This window comes from Aphis gossypii, chromosome 2, assembly GCF_020184175.1.
Source record: "Aphis gossypii isolate Hap1 chromosome 2, ASM2018417v2, whole genome shotgun sequence".
NCBI classification, from domain to species: Eukaryota; Metazoa; Arthropoda; class Insecta; order Hemiptera; family Aphididae; genus Aphis; species Aphis gossypii.
Window position 1 is genome coordinate 23,397,125 of NC_065531.1, and position 19,785 is coordinate 23,416,909.

The 19,785-nt window shown below is 25.4% G+C and overlaps 3 protein-coding genes across 7 annotated transcripts in view; all 3 read left to right on the forward strand.

Moving 5' to 3' along the window:
• The first annotated feature begins 604 nt into the window (after positions 1–604).
• Positions 605–18,025, forward strand: LOC114130711 (chitooligosaccharidolytic beta-N-acetylglucosaminidase-like). The gene is made up of 8 exons (XM_050201979.1): positions 605–626; positions 3,298–3,397; positions 4,829–4,957; positions 9,476–9,634; positions 9,707–9,951; positions 10,021–10,345; positions 15,976–16,079; positions 17,887–18,025. Exons 1-7 carry the CDS (start codon positions 620–622, stop codon positions 16,061–16,063), a joined length of 1,053 nt encoding a protein of 350 aa, XP_050057936.1. The 5' UTR covers positions 605–619; the 3' UTR covers positions 16,064–16,079; positions 17,887–18,025.
• Positions 10,965–15,792, forward strand: LOC126550430 (zinc finger MYM-type protein 1-like). 4 transcript variants are annotated; one of them, XM_050201966.1, is made up of 6 exons: positions 10,965–11,203; positions 12,241–12,339; positions 12,430–12,531; positions 12,622–12,723; positions 12,814–12,915; positions 13,048–15,792. In XM_050201966.1, the coding sequence occupies exons 1-6, from the start codon at positions 11,014–11,016 to the stop codon at positions 15,444–15,446; spliced, it is 2,994 nt and encodes a 997-aa protein (XP_050057923.1). In that variant the 5' UTR covers positions 10,965–11,013; the 3' UTR covers positions 15,447–15,792. The 4 variants fall into 4 exon arrangements, with proteins under 4 accessions (XP_050057923.1, XP_050057924.1, XP_050057925.1 ...); XM_050201967.1 differs by lacking the exon at positions 12,622–12,723; XM_050201968.1 differs by lacking the exon at positions 12,430–12,531.
• LOC114130702 (uncharacterized) overlaps positions 17,982–19,785 on the forward strand; it is an 89,339-nt gene continuing 87,535 nt past the window's right edge. For both annotated transcript variants that reach the window (XM_050201974.1, XM_050201971.1), the window contains exon 1: positions 17,982–18,117. The gene's annotated coding sequence lies outside the window, so the exon portion shown is untranslated. The remainder of the gene's footprint in view (positions 18,118–19,785) is intronic.

Genomic DNA, 19,785 nt, shown 5'->3' on the forward strand with positions numbered 1-19,785 from the left:
TTGCATTATACCTACATAAGGTAATAACAATATGTTTTTAACATTTTTTTATTCAAAAATTTGTTGATCTGACTAAACTTATCTAATGCTATATAATGATTGTTGTACTTACATTATATTATTATACACGGATAGTTATTAGTTATATCTTATGTAGGTGCCTACTTATATAGAATAAAAGTATATTTTAGGGTTTTATAGTAATATAATTATATTAGTATTATTTCTATGAGCTATGAATTTATGACCAACTCATTGTGCTAATTAAAGTTATTCAGACTAACAATATTATTGTAATTAATATATTTAAATATTTGTAAAGGCTTTAAATATACATAAACATTTACATACATAGAATATTCAAAAACGTGTTAATGACCAGAATTTAGAGCTTTGCTTAATGATTATGTTGTTAAATTAATTTGCATAATAAGCTAATATATAATGAGGATAATTATAATAATTTATGAATCATTGTAAATTTATTTATTTAAAAAAAAAAAACAAGTATACCTTTCTATGTAATTATACATCAAAAATATTAGATTTGTCATATGTACTATGGTTTAATAACATGATAATCTACTAGTCTACACCTATTTTGTGTTTGTCTACCGATATGCTTCGTAAGTATTCATTAATGTCGTATGCGGAATGTTATAAACATTATAATTCACCAGTCTATCAATAACTAACACTTTTAAAATTGTATAATAGAAGATACGAAAAATATTGATGAAGTAAGTAACTTGAAAATAAATGAATTTTATGGTTTTAAAAATGAATATTTTATTTTCGTTTATTAAAAGAATTCAGTTTTTTATTTAAAAAAATAAGGAATTTAATATGTCTATATTTCAATTTCTAATAATTGAGCGATGAACGTATTTATTTTACAATGATGTGTTTTTTAGTATTTGTAAACGTGATATATAGTAGAAAAATTGTTACAAATTTAAATTCATATGTTTTCTAGTAGAAAAGTGAATCTATAAATTATCATCTTATAGAATTATAGTTTGTAATTTTAGAATAAAATTAAAAAAAATAGTAATTCTGTGCTTTTTAAAATAATCGGCAAAAACAATAAATAAAAGATTGGTAAGTGAATATACCACTCTGCTGTACATCAGGTATCGATTGGGCCACTATTAGAAATGTGTTAAGTTTGAATCATATGGTTTATCATAATATTATTGTAAACAAAAAAATGATTTTAAGTGGAAACGGTTTATCAGTGTATATCTATTACCAAGTGATATATTTTTTTTAATAAAGCTATTAAATTAATTAATTTTTCTTTTATTAATTACAGTAGGTTAATAATTTTTTTTGAAAATATTTTTATTTATATATAGCCATATAGGTATTAAATTTTACTATTAAAATCATATATTAACTACATTATATCAACCTTTTATATAACTCAAAATGTAATTCCATCTTTCTGTAAATACCATAATCCTAAAAGAGCAAAATAGGTTCATAGTATAAAAATTTATAATATTTTAAAATAAATTAAAAATGCCATTGCGAACAATACATTTCATAATTGTATAATAATATACGTAAAAGTTTTAAGTTGATAGTTCCAACAAAAAATGTTTTTAAATTATTACAACATAATAATATTATCATAGTTAAAAATCATGTATTAATTTTTCGAAATTAAGGTAAAAAAAAAGTTTTTATGAATTTTCAACTAAAAATTGTTTTCAATATTTTATTTTGACATATTTCTAACTTAAAAATTTCAAATGCATATAAAAAAAATTATGCCTATGTAGTTTTATAATTTTTATGCAAATAAAAGAATTTATTTTGTGGATTTTTGTTTTGAATTTTTTAAAATTATGACTAAGTGAATAAACTTTTTATCGACATTTATAAAGATAAAGCATAAAAATACCTCTTGGGAAGAAAACGTTATAATAGGTAACTACTAGTGAAAATCCATTGTCGTAAAAATTTAAAATTCAAATGGTCATAATTTAAATCTTATTTGATTTTCTATTGGGCATTTCATTTTTTGTGTAATATAGTTTGAAAAACGTATAAAGAATTTTAATACGATTAGCATTTTCTTTACATGATTTCATTTTCAAAATAGTTCGCTTATTTGAAGACTAATAATATTATGCCTTTTTTTATGGACATTTGAAATATTTGTGTTTTAGATTCTGAACGAAGTGATGAATGTATTGATTTTACAATGATGTGTGTGTTTTTTTTTTTGTGTCTGTGTACAGCATAACTAGTCGAAATAATGCTTCAATTTCAAACTTCGGGGGTGGTTTCCGATGGAAAAGTGAATATCCTTGGTGCATTATAGAGGTAAAAAGTTATTGAGCCTTAAGTTGTTCCAAATCAATGTCATAAACCATTCCCATTTTTGAAAATTAATACATTCATTGCTCTGCTCAAAATTTAGTATGGGAAAAACAAGAATTTTTATATTTTATTTTATTATAATTTTAAAAAAGGAACTAGATAATTGAAATATTAATAAAATGTTTGTACTACCATTTTCAAAACATTAATTTAATTTAATTTTTCAATCTTTTGAGTTATTATAAGTACCTAGACATTTGAAGTCTTACGGTTTTTTTTCTAAAAAATGTATAAGCGTTTAATACCGAAAAAAAATGTTGAGTACAAATCCACAATAATTTTTTATGAGCATTTGAAGTTGGAATTTTGAATTTTTATTTTATATTAGGTAGCTAAAATTCATAACATTTTTAAAGATTTAATTTAATATTCTTGCATGTATTTAATGCTGAAACTATTAAAATCTAAAAAAATATTGAGATATATCCATATTTTTTTCATAGACATTTTATTTAAAATTAAAACGAAATTAGATAATTGAACGAAGAATAACAATTTTAGTTATTTTGATATAATTCATCATAAATATTTTTCGCGGAGTTCTGAAACTTTTCCGTATATTATTAGGTTTTGTACACCTAAATAACGATAAAACATTTTGAATAGTTAATTTATCCTATTTGTATCACGAACGATAAAATTATATTCACACTGTTTTAAGTTATCGATTCAAAAATTAATTACAATAATATATAATGTAAATAAAATGTGAGTAGTATTATAATAATTAAACATTAATAAAATAAAAATACGATGTTTTCGGCAAAAAACATTTCGACTTATATTATTATAATAAAATATATTACTAAATACGAGATAATTAAAAATATCCTAGGTCGATTGTCTGCACTTAGAATCGTATTCAGGAAACAATAATTTATAATTGAATTCAAATTTAATACATAGGTACCTACATAATACAGAGTACAGATTACAGTGATCTATGTGACTATTTCATATTTTATGACCCGGTACATTTTTGGTGTCAAGCGCGACTGCACAGAAGGTATGTTTATTGCTAAGAAGTACGGTTACCTATTATTCCCAATTTTTTTATTATTATTTTATTGTATAATTAGGTATATTGTAGAAGTGATTTTTATGTTATTATTTTTAATTACGTTGTTTATTTTATACGAGTAAATTTAATTTAATCTTTTACAAATCATTTTTAAAATTAATATAACTTTACTAACATCTAATAGTTTTGAATCGAAGATATATAATATTTTTTAGTTTTGAATCGAAGATATATAATATGAAATAATTAAAATTAAATTGTATGGCAGTCTGTTTAAAGTGATAGTGCTCGAGGCGAAATGATGAACCCGACCAACTGTATATATTATTGTACAACATTATAGCTAATGCAGTTAATACTTAATACCACTGTATGTAGTACCTATGTCCTATATACATTATGAATATAAAATACAAACCAAATTTATCTTAACATGATGCTTAAAAAGTAATAGTTGGCTATAACTTATAAGTTATAAAACGTCGTATTATGTAAGAAGTTATGTATTAAATATGACGTAATCGTTATAGTTCGCTATTGGTCCTCGACTCCGTCTATCACTAACTTACCTACCAACAGCTAAAATAGAGCTTATAACAAATAAAATATATTCATTGATCAATCGTACTCTGAAGCCAATGACTGGAAGAGGTTATTAATTATATAGTGGGTATGTGCATATAGCACCTATAACATATACAAGATATAATACGTGCAATTCACATAGTAAGTAAATTTTAAATGCTATTATTATAATCATAATATTGATAAATTAACCAAACTACCTACACAGGTTTTACATTTATATTTTAAAATTTATATCTAATGATAAGTTTTAATATTTTAGTACTTAACATTGATAACAAATACTATACATTTTATCATCAAATAATATTTTGAAACAAATATTATAAATTTTAACATCGAAATGTTTACTAAAACTAGAAAAGTAAATTGTACATTAGAGTTACCATAAATGATAGGTAATATAAATATATAATAATCAATCACCTTTGAATATAATTTTTTTCATTAACTGGAGAAGTGTTATGAAAAATTTCGAATAAATCTGTATAATGAATAAACGATTATACTTTAAATATAGGTACTTATTTATAATTCGAAAATATTATGTTTCTAGATAAAAAGAAAAGCTTAAATTTATTTATCATCGTTAAATATAATTATGAAGATAGTATTGTAATAGATATAGAATTATTTTACATAACATTTAATTTTTTAAACTATGATTTAAAATGATAAGTTATTATGAATTTCTAACTACAAAATAATCGTAAATTGTTTTTGCTATTTTGACGAATTTTGTAAAAATTTGAACTTCAAATTCTTATAAAAATAAATTGTACCCCAATGTATTTTCAATATTTCTATACTTAATATTTTTATTTTTAATAGACGTAAAACGATGGCGGGATGCGCGCTGATGGCCGGTGTGATACTGTTGTACCTGATTGTGATTATGCGACAAAACGCTTACGTTGCTGCAGACGATGTCAGTGATACCACCAAACAGTTGTACTTCGTGTGAGTATCATAATCAGTGTTATCATCATTTAGAATTTACTTAAGTAAACTAGGTGAAGAGTGTAACTCGCATTGTTGTAGTCATCGTAGTTTTCGATGTTGTTGATTGATGTTCGTCGAAGAAATAGGTACAAAATACAAATAGATAAATGATAATTAATGCACTAGACCTAAGTGCACAAAGGGTCTCGCTTCGAGATCTGCGGGAAATATATTTGTCACACATAATGATGTCGACGTTTCAGTTAAAATTTAAAATAAGTAAAAAAAAAAATTCGAGTTATATACTACGCGATATATTTATAAATTTATATTTATAATTTATTTATAAATGAAGATACGGCTACATTTTGACTATATAAGTGTTTTCTAAATTTAATTTTACTATCTAAAAATTAATTTTAAAGTATTTGAATTTTTTTTGAATCATTATTTCTGAAAGGCTGTTTTTTTAACTTGTTTAAACTGAGGCGTCTGTGTGATATTTAAAGACGCTCGCGTCCCGCACGCTCAATATTTGTTACCTATGGAGAAATGTATGCTTTATCACCTCATGTCTCACCAACATAGAGATCATACGTTTGTAGAGCATTTTATAGGCTTTTCAAATGTGTCATGACGATTGAATGATCATAATTTGCTTAAACAATTAAAAATAAATAAATGTCTTAGAGATCGTTGGATAATATTCTTACCTATTTAATAACATATTATTTCACTCTAATATTAAAGATTACAGAGTAAAATGGATTCTTTTTAATTCACAATTGGTTATGTTATGTGGAATTAAAACAGAGTTAATAGGTACCATACATTCCGGTATAGTGTACTTCTTATATTTTGACTATTAAGGCATATACTTTGTACCTACCTATATGGCTATATGTCCAAGAACTCTGGATCTCGTCAGATGTGTCTTCAACATTGTACGAATGTTTAAAACATTTCTGATACTAGCATAAATATTTTCAATCACAAATGATTGTTTTAAAATTAAAATTAAATCGTTTATTGAATTATGTTTTATATTATATGTGAACATATTTTTGTATTTATTTATTTACAATTTTTATGCCAAACGGCAATTACAAAAGGATAAACGAAACAAGTTACATACAACAGTGCAAACAAAACAATAATGTTATAAATATAAATATGAATATAATAACAATATTTTTAGATTCTGAACGAAGTGATGAATGTATTGATTTTACAATGATGTGTGTTTTTTTTTTTTTTTTTTTTTTATTTTTGTGTCTGTCACCACGTTTTGGAGCAGTAAAAGTGCTCCGATTTTAAAAAGTGGACCCTGTTTCGGATAGGAAAGTGAATGTAGTTTGTACTTTGGGGGGGTCAAAAGTAAAAAATTTCCAATAGTTTTCAAAAGCGCCGGGAAAAACCAAAAAAAAAATGACGGAAAAACGGGAATTTTTACGCAAAACCAGTTTTCGACCAAATCGATTTTTTTTTATGGTTGTAATTCAAAAACTAATCACTGAAAATACTTGAAATTTTCACCAAATGTTAATGTCAGTGGTATCCGTAAATAGTTAAGTTTTCAAAAAATTTTGATTTTTTTTGAGTTATTTATAGACCACTGAAATTTTCGATTTTTTTGAGAAATTTTTTTTAAAGTGTCGATAAAAAATTTTTGGATGACCAAAAAGTTTTGAAAATTTAATACAAGGTTCCTTATGAGTTGTTTTTAATGTAGCTAAAAAAAATTAAAAATCGTTAGTCACAATTTTTTTTTATAAGCGTTTATAGTTCAAATTTTTACGAAACGCGAAAATTTGCAAGTAATTTTGAAGTTGAAAAATCATAAAATTTTTTTCTTTTATAACTAAGTTTTGAAAATTTGGTACAAGATTCTCCATACATTTTTCTTCAAATATCTGTAAAAAAAACTCTACCGGATTCAGACAAAAAATTTTTATGAGTGTTTGAATTTTAAATTTTTATGAAATTGCGTAACGATAACGATTTATCCTCAAACGATTTTAAATATTTGTTATTATTCAAAAAGTATAAGTCGTAGATACTTGAAAATTTTACCAGTTATTAAGATTCGCGTTTTCTTTACGTGATTTAAATTTCAAAATATTTTGACTTTTTTTGAGCTATTTATAGACAATTGAAATTTTCAATTTTTCTGAAAAAATATTTTTGAAGTGTCGATAAAATTTTTTTGGCCCTATTAAAATACTTGAAAATTTAATACAAAGTTCCTCATATGTTATTCTTATAGTGATTAAAAAATTATAAGAATACATAGGCACAATTTTTTTTTATTAGCATTTGAAGTTCAAATATTTACAAAAATTCGTCAAAAGCATGAAGATTTGCAAATTATTTGAAGTTGAAAAATCATAAAATTTTTTCTGTGTTTATAACTAAGGATTAAAAATACAACACTAAGTTTTCCATAAGTTTACCTTCAAGTATCTATAGAGAAAACTCGAAGCATCATTATAGGAAAAATTTTAAGTGCCTTTGAATTTTAAATTTTAACGAAATAGCGTAACGATAACGATTTATCCTCAAACGATTTTAAATATTTGTTATTATTCAAAAAGTATAAGTCGTAGATACTTGAAAATTTTACCAGTTATTAAGATTCGTGTTTTCTTTACGTGATTTAATTTTCAAAATATTTTGACTTTTTTTGAGCTATTTATAGACAACTGAAATTTTCAATTTTTCTGAACAATTTTTTTTGAAGGGTCGATAAAATTTTTTTGGCCCTATCAAAATACTTGAAAATTTTATACAAAGTTCCTCATATGTTATTCTTATAGTGATTAAAAAATTATCAGAATACATAGGCACAATTTTTTTTTATTAGCATTTGAAGTTCAAATTTTGACGAAAATTCGTCAAAATTATGAATATTTGCAAATTATTTTGTAGGTATAATTCATAAAAATGTTTGTATAGGTAGCTAAGAGTAGAAAATTTAATACAAGATTTTTCATAAGTTTAGCTTACAATAATTATAAAAGAACTTAAATTTTGGTGTATTCAGGCCATAAACATAAACCCCCTTTTTCACCAACCACTGGAAATTATATCCTAGGCTGACAAATCATCTTCGTTCAGAATCGTTTTTCGTATACAATGATACCTATCATTGCATTCAAATTTAACCTACCCTAGTCCGAGGTCAACCCCACCCCCTAATGTACAGCAAAACGGTACCCACTTGCCCGCTTTTTTTTTAATAATGTTATAAAACTTAAAACGAGTATGTATTTAATTTATTATATACATAAATATTGAGTTGATGTTTAAATACATAAAAGAGTTTTGTGCAATATAATAACATTTATGTACAAAGAAAGTGTATATTTACCTTTGAAGTCATTATAAGTTCATGATATACAACATAGTCAGGAGTGAAACCCATGCCAAAAAGTGCTGATGTGGGATGCAAATGACAAGGCATGTCAGTACGGCAATTTACATATTCACCAATTTTTTTTTATTTATGTTAAGAAAATTTACAGTCTGTAATTAATTATATATAATAAGTAAAAGCAGTACCTGTACATAAATATATACACTTCATAAAATTACACAAGAAGCATATGATGATGGAAGTCATCCAGCGTGATGGAACCTCCAGAATAATTCGTTTACATAATCATTCTAACAATAATAATTTGATTAGTCTCCGCATCAACGCCTCTCGAGGTGACATGATAGGTTGTCAAGAAGTGTGCATGATGATAAGTGGGACACTTGAAGGTTAGGATGATGTTGTAGTTTGGAGTGAAATCTATTATAATAATATAGTTAGGCTAATTTGTCAATTGTTGCAATTTTTTGGTTTTTATGTAAAATTTCGTATGTTACGTCGAAGATTGAATAAAAATTTACAAATAAAAAGTAATTGAATATATAGAGTAAATTTCTAGAAAAGGGTGTCAGGAGGTAAATGTTCTTAACATGCGGTATTATGGCCGTAGAGAGTGGCGTGACTGGAGATAACGGTAGGTAGATGGCTGCGGATAGGGTACGACAGAACAATAATACTCTATTAACGGTTAAGTTGGAATGATGCTCAAAAGAAAGATTCCAAGGTTTTTAATAATGGAAGCAGGATGAACACGGCGAAGCTAATGGTTATTTATAGTACAAACTATAGGAGTGTATATTATTATAGCTTCTAATAGTTGATTATTGTTGATAACTAATAAAAGCCATAAAAATGCTAATTGGTGGACAGAGATGATTAATAACAAAAATATATTTTATAAAATAAAAATACTGCTATTTAATATACCATCTTTCTTATTCAGTTATACACGACTTAAAATCGTTTATCGTTTAAGACTTAAAAATCTTTCATCGCCAGATCTCCAAGGTAATCATGATAAAATCGTTTGACAAACACTGCATACATTTTAATAATTTATAGGTATTATTAAAAACATTCTTTCGGTATTATAGAAAATCAATAACATTTCAGGAATTATTACATTAATATAATATAATTATTTACTAAATTTTCCCTAGTAAATCATATAAATGTATCAACAATACATGTGTCGTCAGCAAATTGTCTTCAATAGAAAAAGAGAACAACGGAGTCGATGGTTCTCTAGACGTTTGCCGTTTAACCTGTGGACGCTATGGATCACTTTGGCCGAAACCATCAGTCGATACAACGATAAGGTGAATATAAATTATATATTAATTAATTTTATATATTTATTTGATTTATGATAAACTATTTATATATACTAGAAACTCTATAATCGAATTCGGTATCGATAATGTTAAATTTGATACATCCAAGATGGCTGACCAATTGAGCAGAGAATACATGTCAGAAGCTTCTCAAGTTTTTATATCATCTCTAAAAATACTATGTATCCCAAATTGTGTTTCTAATGCAATAACTTCGATAATATCTATAACTACAAGTAATCCATTTGATTATATTAAATTGACAACAAACGAAAGTTATAGTTTGAAAATAAATACTGAGGGTATGAAATTATTTACTTCAGATAGATTGAGACTATTTGAAACTATACATTGGTATTTATAATTTCTAGGAAACAGTTTATTTATTAATATCGAAGCAAAGACCGTTTATGGAGCGAGAAATGGATTGGAAACTTTAAGACAACTTGTTGCTACATATGGCTCTAGTTTGTCTGAAAAAAAATTGGTGATGGCCAGCGATGTTCAAATAAGTGATCGACCTATGTACGCATACCGTGGTTTTATGCTGGATACTGCCAGGCATTATTTCCCAATGTCAACTATTAAGCGACATATCGATGCTATGGCTCATTCCAAACTGAATGTATTTCACTGGCACGCCACCGATTCTCATAGTTTTCCGTTGGACTTACCTAGCGCACCATTAATGTCGAAGTAAGTATTTATAATATTAAACTAGGTATGACGATTCACTAAGAAATGATGTATCAATAAGCAGTGGCGCCGAACACGTACTTAGGGTAGTTCAATTGAACTACCTTGAAAATTGGGTGGGTGGGTAAGTAGGTTATAGGTATGTGGGTGCAGTAGCGTGATACTGATTAGGTATGAATACTATGAACTTATTAAATTATAGTTCGACCCATAGATATTTTAATAAGTACAATTTATTAAGGAACATAATATAGGCAATATTTCATTCAACATTATGACAGTAGTGTATGTTCAGCTGTTTGTGTGTGTGTTAAATTCTTATTAAAATAAAGTAATAACCACCACATTTCTTATCGGTTATCCTATTTATGTTGCGTAGTCGTAGTGGGAATTTCCAACGGAACATGCTCAGCAGTCCAGCCGAACCTAATAACTATCGGTAGACAGAGACAGAGTATAAAATATCATATGAATTGTTATATCTTTGAATCTTTCCATTTAATTTATATTATATTAATCACTTAGCGAATTTATATTTATTTGTATGTGTTTTTTCGAGTATTGCACGCATGCTACTTACCAGTTGTTACTCCTCGTAATTTTGGTTTACTTCAACAGTTCAACTTTTTAATTAAAGTTTTTATATTATATTTTATAAAATAATAAGTATGAGTACTATTATTAAATGTGAATGTGGAAAACTAAGTAATTCCATGAATAGTGTGAATTGGAATAGACACGTTAATTCATGTAAAATACGAATATCAAAAAGAAACAGCTCTGATATTAAATCATTTTTCATTGGAATCGAAAAAAAGAAAATTAAATTGGATCAACAAATTATAGAAGAAGCACATGGTAAGTAATTTATTTATAAATATATTATTTCTTAATTTATAAAATACGTATTTTTTCGTTTAAAGAACTGAAACTTTAATACCTACAATGTTAGTGATTTATTACTTTAAAAATAAATAATACTAAATATATCGAACATAGTTTTTTTTGCATAAATTAGTGTATAATCATTAATCTATAATCATTACCAGTTATTTATTTAAATAATTTTACATTTTACTTATTACCTATACCTATACCTATACCTACTTTTAATTTCAATTTATCCATCACTATCCTACTATGTGAAAGTTCTTCCTTGGCTTTATATGGATAAAATTTTGATAGCTATTGTTGTTGATTATATATAGGTAATAATTAGGGCTAAAGACTTCATACCCTATAAAACCTTAAAATATCCCCTAAAGAACCACTAAATATGCTATTAAAATATGCATTTAAAAAAGTATAATTGTAATAAATTATAATTATATTTGTAGATATGATATATAAATAAATCAATTTGATTGTACTGATTAATTAATTAATGAATTTATTTATTTATTATAATAGACAATAGTAAACGAGAAAAGTCCTTGACATTTATATGACATTATTAATTAATAATAATACACTATTACATACATAATATTTAACAGATAGGTAATAATATAATACAAAATTTAATTAATTATATATATAAATATTTTTAATAATTATTTAAAAAAAAAAATGCACTCCTAGAAGTCTCGAGCCTTAGTAATTATATAAATATGATATTGCAATCAAGCTATTTTACTTTAGTAAAATTATTAATTAGTTATTAGTAATTTATACCCTATACACATTATTTATATTTTATAAGATATTTGTAATTCCTGATGATATAACAAGCTTTGTAAATTTTAATGATGAAAAAAACTTATTAGTTAATAATGATGGTGAGAAAAAAGAGTCCTTAGAAGATAAAGTTGAATCAGTGGCATGTTTATTTTAATTTTTTTTTTTTTTTTTTTTTTGATATTAAGTATATAAAATAACTATACCTAATATTATAGAAAATCAAGATTGTGAATTATTGGGTGAACCAAAATTTTGTACAAAAGATCAAAATGTAAACAGTGATACAACATTTAGTATTGAGACTTCCTCTATAGGTAAATATAACAATGATATTCTATTGATTTTAATATTGAAATTTTACTGTTTATAGTCATTATTAAACAACAATTTTGTTTTACTTTCAGTTGAAAATCAAGACTGTGAATTATTGGGTGAACCAAAATTTTGTACAAAAGATCAAAATGTAAACAGTGATACAACATTTAGTATTGAGAATTCCTCTATAGGTAAATATAACAATGATATTCTATTGATTTTAATATTGAAATTTTACTGTTTATAGTCATTATTAAACAACAATTTTGTTTTACTTTCAGTTGAAAATCAAGACTGTGAATTATTGGGTGAACCAAAATTTTGTACAAAAGATCAAAATGTAAACAGTGATACAACATTTAGTATTGAGAATTCCTCTATAGGTAAATATAACAATGATATTCTATTGATTTTAATATTGAAATTTTACTGTTTATAGTCATTATTAAACAACAATTTTGTTTTACTTTCAGTTGAAAATCAAGACTGTGAATTATTGGGTGAACCAAAATTTTGTACAAAAGATCAAAATGTAAACAGTGATACAATGTTTAATATTGAAACTACCTCTATAGGTAAATATAACAATAATATTCTATTGATTTTAATATTGAGATTTTACTGTTTAGTCATTATTAAATTACTATTTTGTAACATTACCTTACATATAAATTGATGAAATTATATATTTTTATCTCTCTCTTTAGACTTGAGCAATTGTGATCCAATTACATTTGTTAAGAAAAAGTTATCCCTGGTCGAAAAATTGGCGCTGATTTCTAAAGGTCCATTCCAGCCAAAAAAAAACGAGCTACCAGGAAACAATTTCCCTCAAAAATATGGTCATCGCTTTACTGAAGATAATTACTGGAGGAAACTTACTGGTGATGATCGTGTACATCGAAATTGGTTGTCGTACTCCATCTCAAGAAATCGATTATTTTGCTTATACTGTATGTTTTTTGGTGATAAATATGCACAAAAAAGTTGGATAGAAGATGGTTTTCAAGGTTGGAACAGACTTGGAGATATTGGTTTGCATGAGAAATCAAGTTGTCATATTAATGCGTCAATAATTGTTAAGTTAAAACAGAACTCTGTGGCAATTTTACCATCATTAGAGGGGAAAAAAAGAGAAGAAGTGGCCATTAATAGAGATGTAGTGAATACATTAGTAGAAATTACACAGTTTCTCGGAAAACATTCTCTTTCATTTAGAGGTCACCGTGAAAATTGGTCTGAGGCTAATAAAGGCAATTTTAAGGACCTAGCAGAATTAATTAGCAAATGGTCACCTTCATTGGCTATACATATTGAAAAAATAAAAAATAAAGGAAGAAAAGAAGTAAATTTTTTGTCTTGGCAGAGACAAAATCAGCTAATCGATTCTGTGGCTTCATGTATCAAATTAGTTATCAATAAACAGTTAAGTGAGTCTCGGTTTTTTAGTGTTTCTATTGATACTACCTTTGATGTTTCCAAAAAGGAGCAATTAGCATTTATTATTCGCTATGTTAATTTTGAAAAAGCAATACCAGTAATTAATGAACGTCTTTTAGCTTTGAAAGAATCATCTATAACATCTGGAATAAATCTTTTTACTATGTTCCAAGAAATCTGTGCTGAAAATGGACTGAATTGGAGACGGTTTTTAGTAGGACAAAGCTATGACGGTGCAGCCAACATGCGTGGAGAGTATGCGGGACTTCAAGCGCTTGTGTGTGCAGAAAATCCTGCTGCTACATACACATGGTGTTATGCACATCGTTTGAGCTTAATAGTTGTTCAAGGATCTAGCAGTTCGCAAAATGCAGTTGACTTATTTGGCAATTTGGAATCTTTATACGCATTTATTTCAAGTAGCAAAAAACGAGTTTCTTGGTTTGATAATGCGCAAAAAAAACATTATCCAAAACAACGAGTCCATCGACTAAAACGTGTTGAAACTACACGTTGGTTTTCACTCTCATCTGCATTAAATACAGCAATTGTAACATTTAATGCTATGATAGATACCTTAATAAAAATTCAGCAAGATGAAGGATGTGCAGATTTTAAAAGTGGAGCAAAAGCAACCGGTTTAATTGAATATTTTCTTTCTGAACGATTTATTCTTACTGCATTTTTATATACTAATATTTTCTGTATTGTGGATCCTTTAACCAGAATACTACAATCAATTAATATTGATTTATTAGGTACCATAAAAAGTTTACACTTAGTAACTGATAAAATAAAAGAATTGCGAACAGACAATGCATATACAGAACTTTGTAAAAAAAGTGAAATTTACATTGAAAAATCAGATATGGAGTTCTCGCCTTTACCCATTCATCGTTCAAGAAAGAAAAAACGATTACCGAGTGAACAAATTGAAGATAACCCTATTACCGATCCTAAATATGAATTTAAAATTAAAACATACTTTGTTTGTTTAGACACAATTATTACTGCTATTAATGACAGATTTACTTCTAAATCTCAAAATTTATTAAAAGATATTTCTCTTTTTTCTACTAAACGATTAAATGAAGTAAAATGTACAAACTCTGCTTTACCGAAGGATGCTTTTAATTCATTTTGTGAAATATACTCAAAATTTGTACAACTTGATGAGTTAAAAAAAGAATATGTGCAATTTGCCAATTATTTTTCTGAATTTTCTAACATCATGAATTTACCCAAAAATATTCACAATAATTATAGTGAGAAAGTTTGTGATAAAGATAATATGTCGGATGTTGGTGAAAATACACAAACAGATGATTCAGATTCTAATGACAGAATTGTCTTCAATAATGAAAATATTAATTTAGGAAGTTTACTAGACTTATTAAAATTATGCCATATTTCTGGGTTAAAAGAAGTTTTTCCAACTCTTTATACAGCACTTCATATAGCAACAACATTGCCCGTTACAAGTGCCTCACCTGAACGTACCTTTTCAAAACTTAAAATTGTAAAAAATCGTCTACGTAGCACAATCTTACAAGGCAGACTTGAAAACTTAATGTTAATATCTTGTGAAAATCTTTCAATAAATAATTCTGATGTCATTGATAAATTTGCAAGTCTATCATCTGTCCTATCTTCTAAATTATTATAAAATATATATATGTACATAATTTTTTTTTTATATATTTGTAAGTTTGTACATTGTTCAATGCAAATAAATATATAAAAGTTTGTTTTTTTAACATCACTTTATTCTATTTCATCAAATGTATATTAAACAGTGTTTATTTTAATATATATACAAATCTGCTCAAAACAGTCTATTTTCAAAATCCATTTACAATAATATGAACAGTTATTATTGATACTGATTTTTTTATTTTAAATGGTGTATTTATTTATAGCTATTCTTTAAAAAAAAAAAAACAACTTATCGATAGGTGGTAATTTGGAAAGAGTGGGTGGGTCAAGCAAATTATTTGAACTGCCAGTTTCAATTGCATTCGGCGCCACTGTCAATAAGTAAAACAATACATTTAAGTATTTAACTACATGTTATTATTTGTTACAATATTTTATGTGTACCTTTAGTATCTTATTCGTATTTCAAATAAATTATGTTAATATTTACATCATGCAAATTATTTGGAGATTTATATTTTGTTGTCTTTACTCTTTAGATATGGTGCTTATAGCCCCGACGAAAAATATTCTTTCCAAGAAATTAAGGATCTTCTAAGATATATATTATGTATTATGTATACATAATACATTATATTAATAGGTACATATATTAATTAAAATAATTATTAAATATATATATATTATATATATTTTGTACACAAAGATGTATAGTAATTAAATAACACAAACGTAATCTAAATGTTTTGAACGGTAGTATATTATAATAATAGGTACTATCTTTTAACTTAAGAACTTATAATAGTATAAACACTATAAACAATAAATTATATTGATTATTATAACAACATAGAGAGATAAAAATAATAATACAATTATAATTAAAAAAAAAAATGTTATATAATATGGGTGTACTTACAATTAATCTAATTGTTGTAATACATTACAGATCTATTATTTTAGTCAGTTTCATTTTTCTTACTAATTTTTAATAATAGTTTTGTGATAATCTTTTATACTTTCATCCAAAATATTCTTACACTTCTCAATTTTTTTATCTGCAATAACTGTATCATCTCTATCATTTCTAATATACAGCACCTCATCTTTTTTCGCTTCAGTTTCATTTTATACTGTAATAATTATTATTTTGCCTATACATCTTTTCCATTCATGATTATATGTGGTTTTGATTAAATTAGTTAATATAATTTTAATTTTTAACAAATAATGTAGGGCTAAAAACACGATTTAATAATCACATGTGTTCGTTATTAAGCACAAAACAATCAATAAAATAAGCTCAACAAATTCTAATAATTAATTTAACATAAGTACATACAAATAAATTAGATAGGCTTTAATAATTGTTTTGCTTTGAAAAATTTGAAAATTAAATTGGAATCATTCAAAAGAAATCAAATGTGAAGATATATACAAATATTTTGTACCTATTTTAAGTTCTAGTAACTATTAGTTAATTAATAATATTTTCAATTTTTCGCTAAATAAAACTACCATAATATACAGAATACAAATCTGGATATAAGATAGCTGATATTTACCCACATAATATTATAATGAAAATTTTTAAATTTGTAATATTTTATATACTTCGAACTTGTGTAGAAACTAAAGCATTGTATACGGCAATGTATGTATTCAGATAATGTTCTTTTATTTAAGTTTACAAATGTAAATAACCGATGTTTGGTAAGTTTACAACAACTGTAGTTCCACTTGGTTAGGTCTTTGTGCAAAACATTTTTTTTTATATATTAATACAAACTTTAGAATAATCATGTTATAAATTATATATTTTATAAGTTATTATGTGAAAATATTATAAACAAATTTATTTATCAGCTTGGGGGGTTAAATTAATTTTTGTATAGCGATACCCCTTTAAGGTTAACTTGTTATAAATCACTATACACACATTTTAATATGGCTTAGTATGGCTTATATCAAAAATAAGCTTTCAGTTTACTAAATAAATTGTTTTTAGTTAATCATAAAAATTTAAATCAGCAATTCATGTATTTTCAACAAAATATTTTCATTAGTGAAAAAAGTCAAAAAGAGAACAGTGGATGGATATAAATTATACTGAGGCCGAAATAAACTAGAAAAAAACTAAACTATCCTATTTATTTAATCATACGCTAATATCTATGAAAATATTTGATTTGTTGTTATAATACAACAGAAAATCTGTAATTAAATTCAATTTCGATAAAGTAAAATTTGATACATTGCATCCAAATAATTGTTTTCTGTACATCAAATGCAATGATATCTGCATATACAAATATTTCGTTTGATTATATCAAATTGCAGACAACGAACGAAAGTTATAGTTTGAAAACAAATACCGAGGATACTAAATTTTTTACTTAAAAAAGATTGAGGTTGATTTAAATTATTTACAAGCATTTATTTTTTGGTAGATTGGAATATCAGTCATTAATATCAAAGCAAAACCCTATTACAGAACAAGAATTATAGAAGAAGGTCTACGGCAAGGTTTTATAACGAGAATACTTGAGGTTCCAGTTTGGAAACACATCGGTGACGATTGAATGGCGTTCAAATTTGTGATCAACCTATATGCGCGTTGTAAGCATAATACCGTAGATTTATGACGATTACCGTTAGTCATTACATCATAATGTCAATTAGTAAGTCAATAATGACAATATCGATTATATTAGAACTGTAGCTTTAGCTAAACGTTTATGATCAAACCTAACAACAAATACTCTGTTAAAAAATAACTCTGTTGAATAAAATATGTATAAATAACATAAGTGAAAATAATTATTAAAATTCTATAAATGCCAATGGTAATAAATACGATTAGCATTTTCTTTACATGATTTCATTTTCAAAATAGTTCGCTTATTTGAAGACTAATAATATTATGCTTTTTTTTATGGAAATTTGAAATATTTGTGTTTTAGATTCTGAACGAAGTGATGAATATTGTATTGATTTTACAATGATGTGTGTTTTTTTTTTTGTGTCTGTGTACAGCATAACTAGTCGAAATAATGTTCCAATTTCAAACTATGGGGGTGGTTTCCGATGTAAAAGTGAATATCCTTGGTACATTATAGAGGTAAAAACTTAAGACCATAAGAGGTAACTTTTTCAACAGTTTTCAAAAAAATCGAGAAAAACAAAAAAAAAATGACGGAAAAACTGCAATTTTTACGCAAAACCAGTTTTCGACCAAATCGATTTTTTTTTATGGTTGTAATTCAAAAACTAATCACTGAAAATACTTGAAATTTTCACCAAATGTTAATGTCAGTGGTATCTGTATATAGTTAAATTTTCAAAAAATTTTGACTTTTTTTGAGTTATTTATAGACCACTGAAAATTTCGATTTTTTTGAGAAATTTTTTTTAAAGTGTCGATAAAAAATTTTTGGATGACCAAAAAGTTTTGAAAATTTAATACTAGGTTCCTTATGAGTTGTTTTTATTGTAGCTAAAAAAAATTAAAAATCGTTAGTCACAATTTTTTTTATAAGCGTTTATAGTTTAAATTTTTACGAAATCTGTCGAAAACGCGAAAATTTGCAAGTAATTTTGAAGTTGAAAAATCATAAAATTTTTTGTGTTCATAACTAAGGATTAAAATTATAACACTAAGTTTTCCATAAGTTTTCCTTCAAGTAGCTATAGAGAAAACTCATTATAGGAAAAATTTTATGTGCATTTGAATTTTAAATTTTTACGAAATAGCGTAACGACAACGATTTATCCCAAACGATTTTAAATATTTGTTATTATTCAAAAAGTATAAGTCGTAGATACTTGAAAATTTTACCAGTTATTTAGATTGGCATTTTCCTTACATGATTTAATTTTCAAAATATTTTGAGTTTTTTTGAGCTATTTATAGACAACTGAAATTTTCAATTTTTCTGAAAATTTTTTTTTGAAGTGTCGATAAAATTTTTTGGCCCTATCAAAATACTTGTAAATTTTATACAAAGTTCCTCATATGTTATTCTTATAGACTATAGTGATTAAAAAATTATAAGAATACATAAGCACAATTTTTTTTTATTAGCATTTGAAGTTCAAATTTTGACGAAAATTCGTCAAAATCATGAATATTTGCAAATTATTTTGTAGTTCAAAATTCATAAAATTGTTTGTATTTATATCTAACGTTAAAAAATTTAATACTAAGTTTTGCATAAGTTTTGCATCAAAAAGCTATAGAGAAAATGTTAAGCGTCATTATAGGAAAAATGTTTTGAGCGTTCGAGTTTTAATTTTTTATGAAATCGGAATATTTGTTTCAAAATAGAATATAATATGACAATATTTAA